The sequence below is a fragment of the Vollenhovia emeryi genome, unplaced genomic scaffold (assembly GCF_000949405.1).
Source record: "Vollenhovia emeryi isolate VEMERY1.0 unplaced genomic scaffold, V.emery_V1.0 DF939194.1, whole genome shotgun sequence".
In the NCBI taxonomy this organism is placed as follows: Eukaryota; Metazoa; Arthropoda; class Insecta; order Hymenoptera; family Formicidae; genus Vollenhovia; species Vollenhovia emeryi.
The window spans coordinates 739,090-752,107 of NW_011967172.1; the positions used below are offsets into that span (position 1 = coordinate 739,090).

The 13,018-nt window shown below is 44.2% G+C and overlaps 3 protein-coding genes across 5 annotated transcripts; 1 reads left to right on the forward strand and 2 right to left on the reverse strand.

The window, feature by feature from the left end:
- The first annotated feature begins 179 nt into the window (after positions 1–179).
- LOC105562143 (fatty acid-binding protein, muscle) lies at positions 180–8,811 on the forward strand. Of its 2 annotated transcripts, none has more exons than XM_012012714.1 (3): positions 180–474; positions 6,662–6,933; positions 8,285–8,811. In XM_012012714.1, exons 1-3 carry the CDS (start codon positions 399–401, stop codon positions 8,336–8,338), a joined length of 402 nt encoding a protein of 133 aa, XP_011868104.1. In that variant the 5' UTR covers positions 180–398; the 3' UTR covers positions 8,339–8,811. The 2 variants fall into 2 exon arrangements, with proteins under 2 accessions (XP_011868104.1, XP_011868103.1); XM_012012713.1 differs by lacking the exon at positions 180–474 and adding an exon at positions 5,447–5,634.
- A 134-nt stretch (positions 8,812–8,945) lies between these two features.
- LOC105562145 (cell cycle checkpoint protein RAD1-like) lies at positions 8,946–10,698 on the reverse strand. Of its 2 annotated transcripts, none has more exons than XM_012012716.1 (5): positions 10,577–10,698; positions 10,286–10,504; positions 9,714–9,908; positions 9,356–9,631; positions 8,946–9,208 (listed from the first exon to the last, which is right to left on the reverse strand). In XM_012012716.1, exons 1-5 carry the CDS (start codon positions 10,676–10,678, stop codon positions 9,179–9,181), a joined length of 822 nt encoding a protein of 273 aa, XP_011868106.1. In that variant the 5' UTR covers positions 10,679–10,698; the 3' UTR covers positions 8,946–9,178. The 2 variants fall into 2 exon arrangements, with proteins under 2 accessions (XP_011868106.1, XP_011868107.1); XM_012012717.1 differs by having other exon boundaries at positions 10,286–10,484; positions 10,577–10,659.
- On the reverse strand, positions 10,642–11,936 carry LOC105562144 (zinc finger SWIM domain-containing protein 7-like). Its single transcript, XM_012012715.1, has 3 exons — positions 11,580–11,936; positions 10,971–11,202; positions 10,642–10,827 (listed from the first exon to the last, which is right to left on the reverse strand). The coding sequence occupies exons 1-3, from the start codon at positions 11,704–11,706 to the stop codon at positions 10,665–10,667; spliced, it is 522 nt and encodes a 173-aa protein (XP_011868105.1). The 5' UTR covers positions 11,707–11,936; the 3' UTR covers positions 10,642–10,664.
- Positions 11,937–13,018: the final 1,082 nt, after the last annotated feature.

Below are 13,018 nucleotides of genomic sequence, written 5' to 3' on the forward strand. Positions count from 1 at the left end.
CCCGAGAGCCGAGAGAGACGCAGCGGTTTAACGAGCGGGGAAAAGGGCGGCTCCGAGCGGGAGGGGAAGGAGGAAGTATGGTGAGAGGGAGCGCGACCCTCGGTGTCGATAGCGGAACAAGCGAGCGACGGGTCGCAGGTGGGACGAGGAAGGAGAGCTAAACATAGAGAGCGAGAGAGATGAGCAGCTTCGGGGAGACTGAGTTTTCGCGCTCGCACGCTCCTCAATCCCGAGGTTCCCGCTCAGTTCTGTTCTTGTAATCGCGCCGATCGGCCGAGAGGTGTCTGAAGAGTCTCCCGGTTGCACCGACTGACGTTCCGGTCGCCGCCGATCCATCCTCGCCTCTTTCTCTCTTTCCACGTTCTCCACGTGTCTCGTCCTTCCACCGGTGATTCGCCATGTCGAGCGAGTTCCTTGGGAAGCGTTACAAGCTCTTCAGCAGCGAGAATTTCGACGAGTTCATGAAGGAGCTCGGTACGTAATCGAACGCCCGGCCTCTTGGCACCGGCCTCGTCGCCGTTCAAAGTGCAGCGGAAACGTTAATTTAGAACGTGCGCGTGATCGGCGTCGGGAAAACTCGAGCGGCGACACGTTGCGATTTCGCGGTTCGACCCGCTCGAGGTTTCTCACCTGGTGACGTGTCGCTGGACGTTCTTTGTCGTGCGCCATCGTTAAAATTCCAGTCTCCCGATTTTACGTTCGCGCGAGTAATTTCCCCCGCGGATCTCTTGTATCCTGGACAACCCGGATATCGAGCGTTGCGCAATACTTAACGAGGCTCTTCCTATGCTATTCGCCGTCGCGGTTTCCCGAAGACCTTGGATTATATCACTCGGTGTTCGGTATTGACCGCGAACGCCTCATTATCGTTAAATGCGACAAAATTGCGCGGTTCTGTTAACGATAGAAATCTAGAAGGAGTTCCGTCTCGCTCGTTCCCGACGAGGAAAAGGATGAGGTCCGCTTCGGACGACCTGTAATTTGCCGTACCGTGCATATTTTTATGCACGTGAATGCGTTTGCATACGTAGAGGAAAGTCCCCGATTACGAGATGGGATCCTAATATGGGATATCGGGGTTTCCGTTAAATTAAGGGAATGCTGGGAGTGATTCTGCACCTTTTGCTCCTAGAACTGCCAATTCATGAAAACATTTGTATAATATACAAATTGTGTGGCTTTTGTGTACAGGCCGACAGTGTCCCACTGTTCAGATTAAGTGAAAGAACAGCGTGGTATCGTTGAAATTAAGTTTAGGAGCTCAACACGAAGTCTATTCACTCGAATAAGTTATAGGTTAGGTATTCGAGGGAATAGATTTTTTTGTTAAGCTTCTAAACTTAATTTCAACGATACCATGCTGCTGTTTCGCGGAAACATTTGTGTGATATACGAATTAAGTGGCTTACGTGTCCAGATCGAAAGCTGCTTGCTATTCCGGCTAAATTAAAGAACAACATGGCATCATTGAAACTAAGTTTGTAAGTCTAATAAGAAATAACAGTGAGTAACATACTTATTTCTTATTAGATTTACAAACTTAGTTTCAGTGGTGCCATGTTGTCCTTTAATTTAGCCGGAATAGCAAATTGCTTTCGATCTGTACACGTTAGCCACTTAATTTGTATATTACACAAGTGTTTCCGTGAACTGATAGTTTCTAGGTAAAGGTGCAAAAGTGCAGAATCACTCCAGCGTCCCCTTAATAGGCGTCGTCTGTTGGTTCCGCCATGAATTTATTGCCCGTGGGGCGAGATCTGTTTAGTGGAAAATTCATTGATTGCGTAATCGTTGCGAGAAAAGATTTGCGATTGAAGACCTGCTGTCTCATACTAGAATCCTATCTCATAATGGAGGACCTTCCTCTATTTTTACACAAGTGTGTTTTGTACACGTATTTTTGTTCCCCGAGCATTCTCCGTGTTGTGCGGCACATAAGAAACATTACAAGAATTCTACTAGTAATAAAAATAACAATTCTGAGATAAATGACCGTTTGCGTTGGTTTACAGAAAGTAAAATCGCAATTGGACTATACAATTTTCTCTATAATATTTTATACAATTTATACGTCACTTGTCGGCGGTTCTTCATCTCCTCAGATTGCACATTTTTGTGAGAAGCAGAGCAAGAATTATTCTCCAATTTTCCTTGTCATTTTTCTTGTGCACACGAGCAGAGATTGCACAAGAGGAAGACGAGACGCGGGCACGCAATCGTGCAGGAAAGACTTTTTCTAGGAAGTCGTAGATTGCGGACAGGTCTCTTTAAGATAATCTCATTTGGCATATGAATCTTTAACGAACCTCCGAGTCTATCGTTGCAAATTATAGAGGAGGCAACTGATAAAGTCATCAAGAGCCCGCGTATGATAAAACATTGGCAGGTGCGTAGAGCGCAAGTGGAATCTCTCGCGGGCGACGTACTTACCGGGGCGCCGCGCGATGTAAATTGCTCTCTTAAGAAAGCGGCGGACACGATTGCACGGCAGGCCGTATTATTATCGTGACGAGATCTGTCGTTAGCTCTGTTCCGTGTACACGCTCGCGTGGCGAGGCCGGCAACGTCGGCGATCTCGCATGCGTGTACGAAACGTGAACAAGCACGCGCACGTGGCTGATATGTGGAAGGCGCGGGGTAAACATCACAGGCCCTCGGACGTTTCTCTCGATCACGGAATTTCGAGGAGTGGCAATGGAGAACGATACCAATTTTGGCGGACAGTCGCGAGAGAGTCGCGCGCGATCTGCAACTTGGTTCGCATTTACCATCTCGATCCGCGAGCGAAACCGCCCGCAAGTGCGAACAACGTGAGCGCACCGCCTAATTGGTTAATTAGCCGCTAAACTCGCTTATGCATCAGCGAGATATCAATGAAGCCCGGGCGGTTAATCAATTTTAATACGTTAAATTACGCCCCCTCACCTCCGCGTACAACGACCTGACCTCGATCTTAATTTCGACCGTGCGCCGCGGACTGCCTGATTGCGGTCTAATTTAACACTTGAATTAATTCACCAACGGGATTAATAAATCCCGTGATTGTCAGTCGAATCACGCGAGCGCGCATTGTACGGCATTCGTGCCGATACAAAGTTTGCTCATCAATCGTGTGTCATCCTGTTGGGTAACGGAAATCGCGTTCAGATTCCGTTCCTGGAAGCAGAGACACCTTTGGACTAAAAAGCACTCGATTTTGTTTTTAATACCGAAGAGAACGCTGTTATTGCTTTCAGCGAGACTGATAAGTTTATCCGCTTATCTGATGTTTATGGACTTGGAGATAAACTAAACAACCTAGATAACGTTGCATATAATCGGCACACGATACTACATTTCCTACTAAGACCAATAAGGACGCAGAGATCAGGCGACTCGAAGCCAGATCCCGATTGGCTCTCGCAAGTAACTCAGTGGGCAAAATGGTATCGTGTGTCGTTGGCTTTATATAACAATATTACCTAGTCAACAATGTAGAGGAAAGCCCTCCATTATGAGATAGTAGGTTTTCAACGTCCAAACTCAGTCACAAATCTTTTCTCGCAACGATTACACGATCTAACGGTCAATTTTCCCACTAAACAGATGTCACTCCAAGGGCCATAAATTCGTGGTGGCACCAACAGACGACGCCTATTAATTTAGCAGAAACTCCGCTCTCTTATATTAAGATCCTATCGCATAACAAGGGACTTTTCTCCAACTGTCACGTACAATATACGTCACATTACGTTTATCTTGTTGAGCGGGAAATTGTATCCATGTAAAGTAACTGGTGTGTTCGCTGGCTATTGCTATCGTTAGAGGTGTGACATTTTAATATTATCTTTACACGCAAAATATCGCAAAATGCCCCAGGAACGTTTTTAATGTCATTTCTTTACACTTTGGAGTCTCCAACTTCGTTTTAACACGTTTTAAAACGTAAAATGACGCAAAATAGCGTCCAAATAACGTCAAAAATCGCAAATTTCCTTAGTAAACATTTCTAACGTCAACGTTGTGTTCTAAACCAAAGAGATTTATGCCTAAGACTAGTTTTTGTTAATTTTTTAGACATGTTACTGTTTTACAGCCTGAATAGGATGTAATTTCAGTAATTTGTTGCATGCTATTTTAATATGTTGAATTTTTTAACACAAGTTTAGCCTTAATAAATATCGTAAATTGTTCGATCAAAACATCAAGGCCGAGTTTCGCCAACGTCGTTTAGCTTTGAGCTTAGCTTAATTCGTTCTTTGCCTCTTTCTGAAGTAACAGTTCGAAGTCCCAAGTCCGTCTTATTGAAGCCCTGCCCACCTCTGACCACACGGCGTTATCAAAAACATTATCAAAATAATGCAAAATCCGGAAAAAGAACCAAACGCAAAGAGTGCCGTAAAGTAACATCAAAACGTCACACCTCTGGCTATCGTTTACAGAAATGCGTGCGTGGCATGCGCGAGAGTATATCGAGCTCGGGTCCGTGGGTTCGCCAAGTCCAGATGGCCGGATGCGGATCAGCCGTCCCTGCGGGATAATCGTGCGTTACATTTTTTTTTTCGACGCCACTGTTACGCGCCCAAGTGCGCGGCTTGTAGCGAGGTGCGATCGTAAATTGTACGTCGGCACGAGACAAGTCGGTACTTCGGTAGCAGAACCGTTGACGGGCGGATAGACGTTTCCCACTCCCCCGCTCTAGGTCGTTACGGTAATCTTCGGGAGAGCGGTTCGCCGGAAATTAAATAAGAGAGCGAGTCTAGACGCGTCTTCCGACGACGCGTCGCCGCCGCGCGATCGCGTCGCCGGCAAGTCGCTCCTTGTGGCCTTTTCCACTTTTCCGAGAACCGCGCGGCCGAGGCGGCGAGATCGATAAGCGACACTCGCGCGATCCAAGCGTAGACCTGCTATTTCGTTATCACCTGGCGGCGCGATAAGAGTGCTTCGGGTTTTTTTTTTCTGTCGAGGTCACCCAAAGGAACGGCCCGCCGCGGCACGTTCGCCGTCGAGCGCGAGTCTTCGCGAGCCTCTTGGTCGAATCGACGATTATTTCCTCGCGGATAGCAGATAATCGCCCTCGCGAGAGCTCCGCGATAAAAGAATCGTGGCTAATTTGTTAAATCAGACTACGTGTTGCAATCGGCTAGGATGACGAATGGACCTTGACATTTCGCAGATAAACGTTTCCCATTGACGATCGATTATTTTCGTAAACGACTACGTCCGATTCTAGCTTCAAGAGAAAACGCTGGTCGAAAAGGAGATTTCCATCTATGACGAGAGAAACGTCTCTCGTCGAATGCGGCCACGTGTACGCAATGTTCATAACGTGATGTCACTCGCGGGTGATAATTCACGGTGTCTATAAATAGCGCGAACGGGTGGGTCAAACTTCAAAGTTTACTTCTCTCGTTCCGCAGTTTTCAACCGAGTTCCGCCGACGATAAGCCCCTCGTTCTACCTACGATATAAAGTCTAATCAATCGCAGAAGCCGGGCATGAGGCATGCAAACCGGCCGGGCCGCTAGTCAGTCCCGTTCGTGCAGTGGTCGGTGATAGATCGAACGATGGCGTCGGAACTACTAACCGGTATCCTGGGCAAGCGTTACAAGCTCCAGTCGAGCGATAAGTTCGACGAGTACATGAAAGCCTTAGGTGAGACTAGGTGCACACAAATCTGCTTTTTTTTTCGGGAGAAATTAATTTGAAAGTACCTATCGTCGGAGTGGATTCCATAGAAAACAATAAGTAGAAATCTAGGAAATAATTGAACAATTCCGAACATTTCCACGATAGGTGTCCTGATCAATTTTTACATTCGGCGAACTTCATACGCGTTTTTTTCCGCGCACGAATTTTTTACCATCCTTTTTTACCAGGAATAGATTTTTTCCGTGACAATCGAGAACCCGATGGCCTCTGGATTGTATGTACATAGTCAGATCTTTTATTCAAGACTGTCTTAAGATCATCTTTAGACACTCCGTAGCCAATGAAATGTTTCATGCAGCATCCTTAGGTAAATTCAAGACGGTCTTGAATATCAGATTCGACTATGAATACCGGCCTAGGAATCACTGATGCCTCTCCACATGAATTCGTGCACATATCGACGCATTTATACATTTTGCATATACATGAAAATGGGAAGACATTGGTGATTCCTCGTGTATACTGCAGGGAAACCCGGGCCGGTATTTATAGTCTTATATTTCAAGACTGTCTTAAGATCATCTTTAGCCACTCCGTAGCCAATGAAATATTCCATTCAGCATCTTTAGACAAATTCAAAACTGATGGTATGAATACCGATCCTAGTGTCCGAAAGAGACAGAGAGAGGGGAGGGGACGCGTTTCAGAAGTGCCGGCAGATAAAATATTCATTTCCCGTTTAACTTCGAGTGGACTCGGATAGATACGTGATTTCGAAATTATCTTAATCGAGTCCGATACGTCACAACGGTGGACGCGCTTCTCGTTAACTGCGCGATTCTACCTTCCTCTTTGTTCGCGTTCACCGAATTCAAGTTGTGAACTTGCGAGCAAAGTAGGAGTTCCAGGACGTGTGCTTTTCAAGGATGGCAATTGATAAACGCGAGGAGACGAGGGCTCAGCCGCGCGACACGAACGCAACGCGGGGCGGATAAGGGGCGATTTTTGAAACCTGTGCGTCTTCTTTCAGGCGTGGGTATGGTGACGCGGAAAATGGGCAGCACCGTTAGCCCCGTCGTCGAGCTGACGGAGAAAGACGGACTGTACACCCTGAAAACGACCAGCCCCTTCAAGAACACCGAGATCAAGTTCAAGCTCGGCGAGGAGTTCGACGAGGAGACCGCGGACGGCAGGAAGGTGAAGAGCGTCTGCACTATGGACGGTAACAAACTCGTGCAGGTGCAAAAAGGCGAGAAGGACACCACAATCGAGAGGGAATTCAACGCCACGGAGATGAAGGCGGTAAGCACGGTTTTCTCGGAAGGATCAACCTGATCCTGCACTCGCTCGCATGCGATAAGCGCGATTAAAAGTAAAAGATCTCTATAAATAGATGCTATTAGTAGTTTCTTGGAGCGAACCTCTAAGTTTGATTAATTATTACTTTTCATTAATTGCTCGATTGCTTCCGACGTTTAAAATTGATCTCGATTTTGTATGAATCATTCACTCGCGAAACGAGCCCCATTTTGATCAAGCTGTGCGACTATTTATTATTAACGCTATTGAAAGTTAGCAGGAAGGTAACGCTGTCCTTCAGCCGGTAAACACTAAGCAAGAAATGTCTCTTGTTTCTATAGACGTGTCTTATAAATATGATAAGTTTGCGAGATTAGTCACCTTGTATTAGCATTTCTTACGAAACGGCTGGCAACGTTATCAACGTTAACGCACACAGGCGGCATGTTTACCACGATTCGGCTTAAAATATGTACTTCAATGTTCGGTGCACGCGGGAGATTAGCCGTGACGAGAACTGAAGTAAATCCCGAGAGAAAGAGTCGTGTTCACTCGTGCAATTTTGATTATTACATCGAGAATCGCGGTACTTAATTAACGATCCGCGAATAAATTATACAAATTGCACGTTTCGTCGCGGCTTTGGGCCGTCCACGGCGACGTGGCGACAGCTAAATTAAATAACAGTTTACACAACAATGAAATAATCCCACGTTCCCCGACGAGCGCGAGATGAGCGTGCAAGAATTGAACAAAGTAATTTTTTGCGATGAATTGACAAAGCCATTATTACGTTCGCGTGACGTGGTATCGCTTTAAATGCCCCCCCATCAAGCCTGCGAACCCGGGTTGCGATGTGGCAAGAAGGCGAGTTATATCGTACGTATAGAAATGACACGAAGACGCGTCTGTCGTGCGTGCGCGCATCCTTCCTCTCTAAACACTTGAACTTTGATTCGTCTCGGCTGATGCGGGCGCAGGAGTTGCCCGATTAAAGTATAAAAGCTACGTGGAGGAACGCCGGTGCCCGGGAGGGACCGTTGCACGAGCGGCTAATGTTGTAATGATTCGTCAAATGTCCGGCCAATTATCGCGTGCGCTCCTCCTGTTCGTGACACGTACAATTCTACAGCTACCGAGCTCCGAAACGGTGCCAATAAAGATCCATTGATCCGTCTGGCGATACGCGCTAATACCGTGAGACACCGGCGCAGGAATAATTCCCGCACTCTTTTTCTCTCTCTCTCGTACTTGTAGAAACCTGCTATTATTAATTCCGAGAGATTACCGTTACCGGTGCGTGGTCTGCCGCTATCAAATATTAACCGGTAACCGCGCGCTATTTCTGTTGCAGATCATGAAGGTCGATGACATAGTATGCACGAGGGTATACAAGCTTCAGGAATAGGAGTCCACTACTAAAGCTGAGGGCGTGCACAATCTCACACAGGTGCTTCTAAAAGTATTCCAGGACCGTGTAAATTATCGTCTGAAATCTCGCTTGAGCGTAAATATAAGAAGATATATGCTAACACTTGGTGTTAGATTTTATATATATGTATATTGACATATATACAAAGCTAAATATCAGCCACGTTTGAAGTTTAATTTACAAAAGCTACAAAACTTACGTTTTCTACGCAGTGGAAATTCATGTATTTGACACGTATGCGTTCGTAAAATGGACGCATCGTACGAGAACCGCAGCGTAAATAAGCCATCTGTTGTGCACATTTTCTATTCGTGTATCGCGTATTACGTAATGAAATATGTGATACCGTCAGCGAATTATGTTCCACATACAGCAATCGCTGTATTACCTATTCTATGAATAATGTTTGCTTTTTTTTTCTACGAATAATAATGACTACTGGAAATATATGTATGTGTTTTCATTATAAACATTTCCCGATCCTCGCTATATATATGTAACGAAATCAAATCTCTATTATTTAAAACAAGTCTAAAACGTTTAAAAGGAATGAGAGAAAGGAAGCGATTAAAATACGTTCAAATATGTTTGGGTGCTTATTAAATAAAGTGTTTAATGTGAAAATTAATGTTTTATACGTAGAGCGAGATAGAGATATGAGCACATCGTGGCAATGTAATAATTATTAATTTATTGAGTAAAAAAATATATTAAATTATATTTATTAAGTACCTTTGGAACGTAAATACGCACATCGTGACATATTTTACCTCTTGCTTGATACGTCCGTATCACAGTTTAACCGTTCATCGCCATTTAAACGTCCATATCAATTAATGGAGAAATCTGCAAATGAAATGTACAAAATGTTTTATCGCGTACCAGATATTGTATCGTAAAGTATAACTGACTATGCGAAATACGTGCTGTGAGGATCAATTAGTACTAAATTAACGATTTGATTGTAGAATTTTCCATTATGAAGAACCTTACATAATATTCCATGTAACATGTCTGTCCACATTCGGTTTTAATCATATACTGAAAACTCATCAGGCCGGTGTTATTGATTCTTATGGAGACTTTGTTAGCGCACGATAACGCTTTCATCGCCGGTTTAATGTGCGTTAATTTGAAACTGGACGTTGTCGTAGACGTACACTGAAACGTGTCTATTAGATCGCTGTCGTGCGGCAAGTCGACGTGACAAATACCGCCTAGACCTTCCGTGCTGATTCTGAAGAAGGGTTTCTTCGGCGATAAATGGAACTAGAATGCAAGCGTTATATCTCAAAGAAGTTTGTCCATCGAACGCAACATTCTAGCTATCTCAAAGCCGCTTGTTGCATACCTCGACTAGTTCGCTAGTTGGGTCTAACTCGGCCACGATGTCCTTCAATAATTCTGTTTGCAACACTACTTTATTTACGACGTTTTCTGGGTCAAGATGAAAGTCTAACAATGCGTCTATTTCTAAAGTTTTTAACGAGCAGTCTGTTATGACACCGTCCTCTTCAATGATAATGCTCACAGGATAACCTGTGCCCTATAATGAATAATCGACATGCTACTGATATTGCTCAACACTAAACGGTACGAACTTTAAAATACTTTCTTTGATTTAGTACAACTCGGGAAAGAAAATTTAAAAGTTTATATTAAATTGCGTCTGTTTTGGACACTCTAAATTAATTTAAAATGAGATTCACAGGATACTCGGTGCCCTATAATGAATAATCTATATGGTAATGATATCGCTCCACATTAAACAGTACGAACTTTAAAATATTTTCTCTGATTTAGCAACTCGGAAAGTGAAATTTAAAAGTTTATATTAAATTGCGTTTGTTTCGGACCCTAAATTAATTTAAAATGAGACTCAAGACGAGCAGTATTCCAATTTTACTGAGATGTCGGATTTACTTTGTAAAACATTTGCACCGCAACGGAGTCTTCTTGCGAGGTAGGCCAGAACATACAAAGGCACTCTACCAATATGTTTAAACTTAGTGAAAATGTCGTGTCCTCTTTCAACTCGAACTCGTCGAAAACTGCAGACGGGATGTACGCGCTGGCCTGCATACATTTTGCGTCTTCGACCGTGACTTTCAACCCGTTTTCACTGCAGAGGCAAGTAGCTATCTAAATAACACGCCATACATTTCTCATCATTACAAGAAAGACTACGTCCTAGCATAAGTGCATCCTAAGTACCTCCTTAAAGTTGATAGCTTTCAATAATTGTATCACAATCTTTAGATTTGTCAATCCCACTTTTGCGACCAACGCGTGATCTTCCGTGTTAGAGGTCGCCATGTTTGTCTGAACTCTGATACAACAGTAAACTGTCGAACTGTTTCTTCGTTAATTGTTGGTGCAATAACTTCTGCTTGTCGACACTGGCTAGCCAGGCTGCCAAAACGTGTTTACAAGTGAAAGCAGACCGATCTGTTAGAACCTGACATCTGTAACGTTGTAAATAAAAATCTTTCGTAGTACCTTGCGTACAATAGATCCGAGATATTGTTCCTTATTACGTGTAAAATTTTGTAAGATATAATTGCGCAAGCTTTTTGAGCGAATAATTCATTCATACGGGACGTTATACCTGAAAGAGGCGCAAGTGCAATAATTTATTTCCGGAAAAAGCGTGTACAGTGCTCCGGAGTGTCCTCTAACTTGCATTAACCAGCTGGCTTCGTCGACGCTCTTGCACGGCTCCGTTATAATTGCGTTAGACTTGGTAATTTGTGTCACTCGTTGCTGCTCGTACAAATCTAATGCCCTCTCAAACGTTCCGTCAAACAGCTTGTATAGTTTCAATAGATTCTGATCAGAGACTGAAAGTATTTTTCATACTATCACCACAGATTACATTACAGATACTTGCGGCTTGACACTTATATTAGGCCTTCTTCAAAGAATAGCCGCAAGTCAGCTGCACCTTCCAACGTTCTCGGTATCGTCGCCAACTTCTCAGACAAGGAAAATTTAATGAAGAAAATCAATACCTTCGAGTGAAATAATTGGAGGTAATTTCTACTTCGAGGTAAAGAGGAAAAATGTGAAAAATGGAGAAAATTTATTTCTCCATTTCATATTCGCGATATTGTTCGAGAGACCGAAGCAAGCTTGTACTGTTCTGTTTATAAATCGAAGAATGTGAAAGAAAGTGCAGCTGCAAGAGGTCGTTAAGCGGCGTAACTGAGCAACGTACATTTGCCCTCTTTCTCGAAATCGTCGGCCGCCTCCTTCAATGCATTATCTACGAAATCCACATACTTTCGATCGTACACGGTCGGCGACCGCGACCCGGCACTCGCTACCTGTTGATCCGAATTCATGGGCTCCGAAAAAGTATCTCAATCTCCTGCGAAAAGCTCATTTGTTATAGCATAACTCACGTGCTTTTAGAGCGCGGTTCGAATCCGACGACTCATTTCTATCAAACCACGAGCGAGCCAAGAAATAACGTCGAATATCTGTCGACCGGACGATTACGCGCCCGAGGTCAGAGGTTATTTCCACCAGTTGGCGCGCACAACGCAATGGTGCCAATCTTATAATACGAATTAAAATCTTAAAGCCCGTATCAGACTACGGATTGAGATTGAGGCTTAAGGTCTATTCTTTAGGCTGGGTCTACATTGGATGTCGTAAGTCGTGTCGGAAGAAATTGACCAGTCACAGTCTAAAGCCCGCTGCAGACGATGCTATTTTTCCTGCTGGATTGCTTGCAATCTAATAAATTACTATCGTTGCACCATTCAGCACTCAGGATTCCTAGTAATTTAGTAAATCGCAAGCAATCCAGCAGGAAAAATAGCATCGTCTGCAGCGGGCTTCAAGTGAGGAGAATAATCGCTTGTGATTGATCACTTTCTTACGGCTTAGGCTGGATTCAGACTGAACGCGATGAGCGATGAGCGACGAGCGATTATCCAATGGGCGAACAGGTTACATGGGAAAGCTGTACGCCCATTGGATATCGCTCGTCGCTCATCGCTCATCGCGTTCAGTCTGAATCCAGCCTTATGGTGTCGGAAGAAATTGACCAATCACAGTTAATTATTCTTCGACCGTAAGGAGGATAAGGCTGGGTCTACATTGGATGTCGTAAGTCGTGTCGGAACAAATTGACCAATCACAGTTCATTATTCTTCGACCGTAAGGAGAATAATGAACTGTGATTGGTCAATTTCTTCCGACACGACTTACGACATCCAATGTAGACCCAGCCTTAGCCACGTTCAGCAGACACAACTGTTGAGTAAGCGCTCAATGATTTCTTAATATGATTGACTGGATCTAAAAGTATTAACCAATGGCCGCGTTCAGCAGACACAACTGTTGAACGAGCGCTCAATGATTTCTTAACATGATTGGCTGGATCTAAAAGTATTAGCCAATCATACTGAGCGCTCACTCAACAGTTGTGTCTGCTGAACGCGGCCATTGTAGACCCGGGCTAAAGGCCTTCACACATAAAATTCCGTAAGGACGTAAAACGTAAGCATAAGAAAATCGACCAATCACAGTCGAGAACGTAAGGCAATGACGCAAGCAGTAGCAAATCCAACCTGTTGATTTTCTTACGCTTACGTTTTACGTCCTTACGGAATTTTATGTGTGAAGGCCTTAGTCCCAGTCTACAAT

Bases quoted from the DNA above. Each gene is read 5' to 3' on its own strand.
- LOC105562145 (XM_012012716.1), bottom strand. From the start codon at position 10,678: ATGGCGACCTCTAACACGGAAGATCACGCGTTGGTCGCAAAAGTGGGA. The intron at 10,505-10,576 runs GTACTTAGGATG...CGTGTTATTTAG, and splicing joins AAGCTATCAACTTTAAGGAG to ATAGCTACTTGCCTCTGCAG. The intron at 9,909-10,285 runs GTAAATCCGACA...TATTCATTATAG, and splicing joins CGGTGCAAATGTTTTACAAA to GGCACAGGTTATCCTGTGAG.
- LOC105562143 (XM_012012713.1), top strand. From the start codon at position 5,547: ATGGCGTCGGAACTACTAACCGGTATCCTGGGCAAGCGTTACAAGCTC. The intron at 5,635-6,661 runs GTGAGACTAGGT...GTCTTCTTTCAG, and splicing joins CGAGTACATGAAAGCCTTAG to GCGTGGGTATGGTGACGCGG. The intron at 6,934-8,284 runs GTAAGCACGGTT...TTTCTGTTGCAG, and splicing joins ACGCCACGGAGATGAAGGCG to ATCATGAAGGTCGATGACAT.
- LOC105562144 (XM_012012715.1), bottom strand. From the start codon at position 11,706: ATGAATTCGGATCAACAGGTAGCGAGTGCCGGGTCGCGGTCGCCGACC. The intron at 11,203-11,579 runs GTACGTTGCTCA...AAATACTTTCAG, and splicing joins TTTCGAGAAAGAGGGCAAAT to TCTCTGATCAGAATCTATTG. The intron at 10,828-10,970 runs GTATAACGTCCC...ACAACGTTACAG, and splicing joins TGCACTTGCGCCTCTTTCAG to ATGTCAGGTTCTAACAGATC.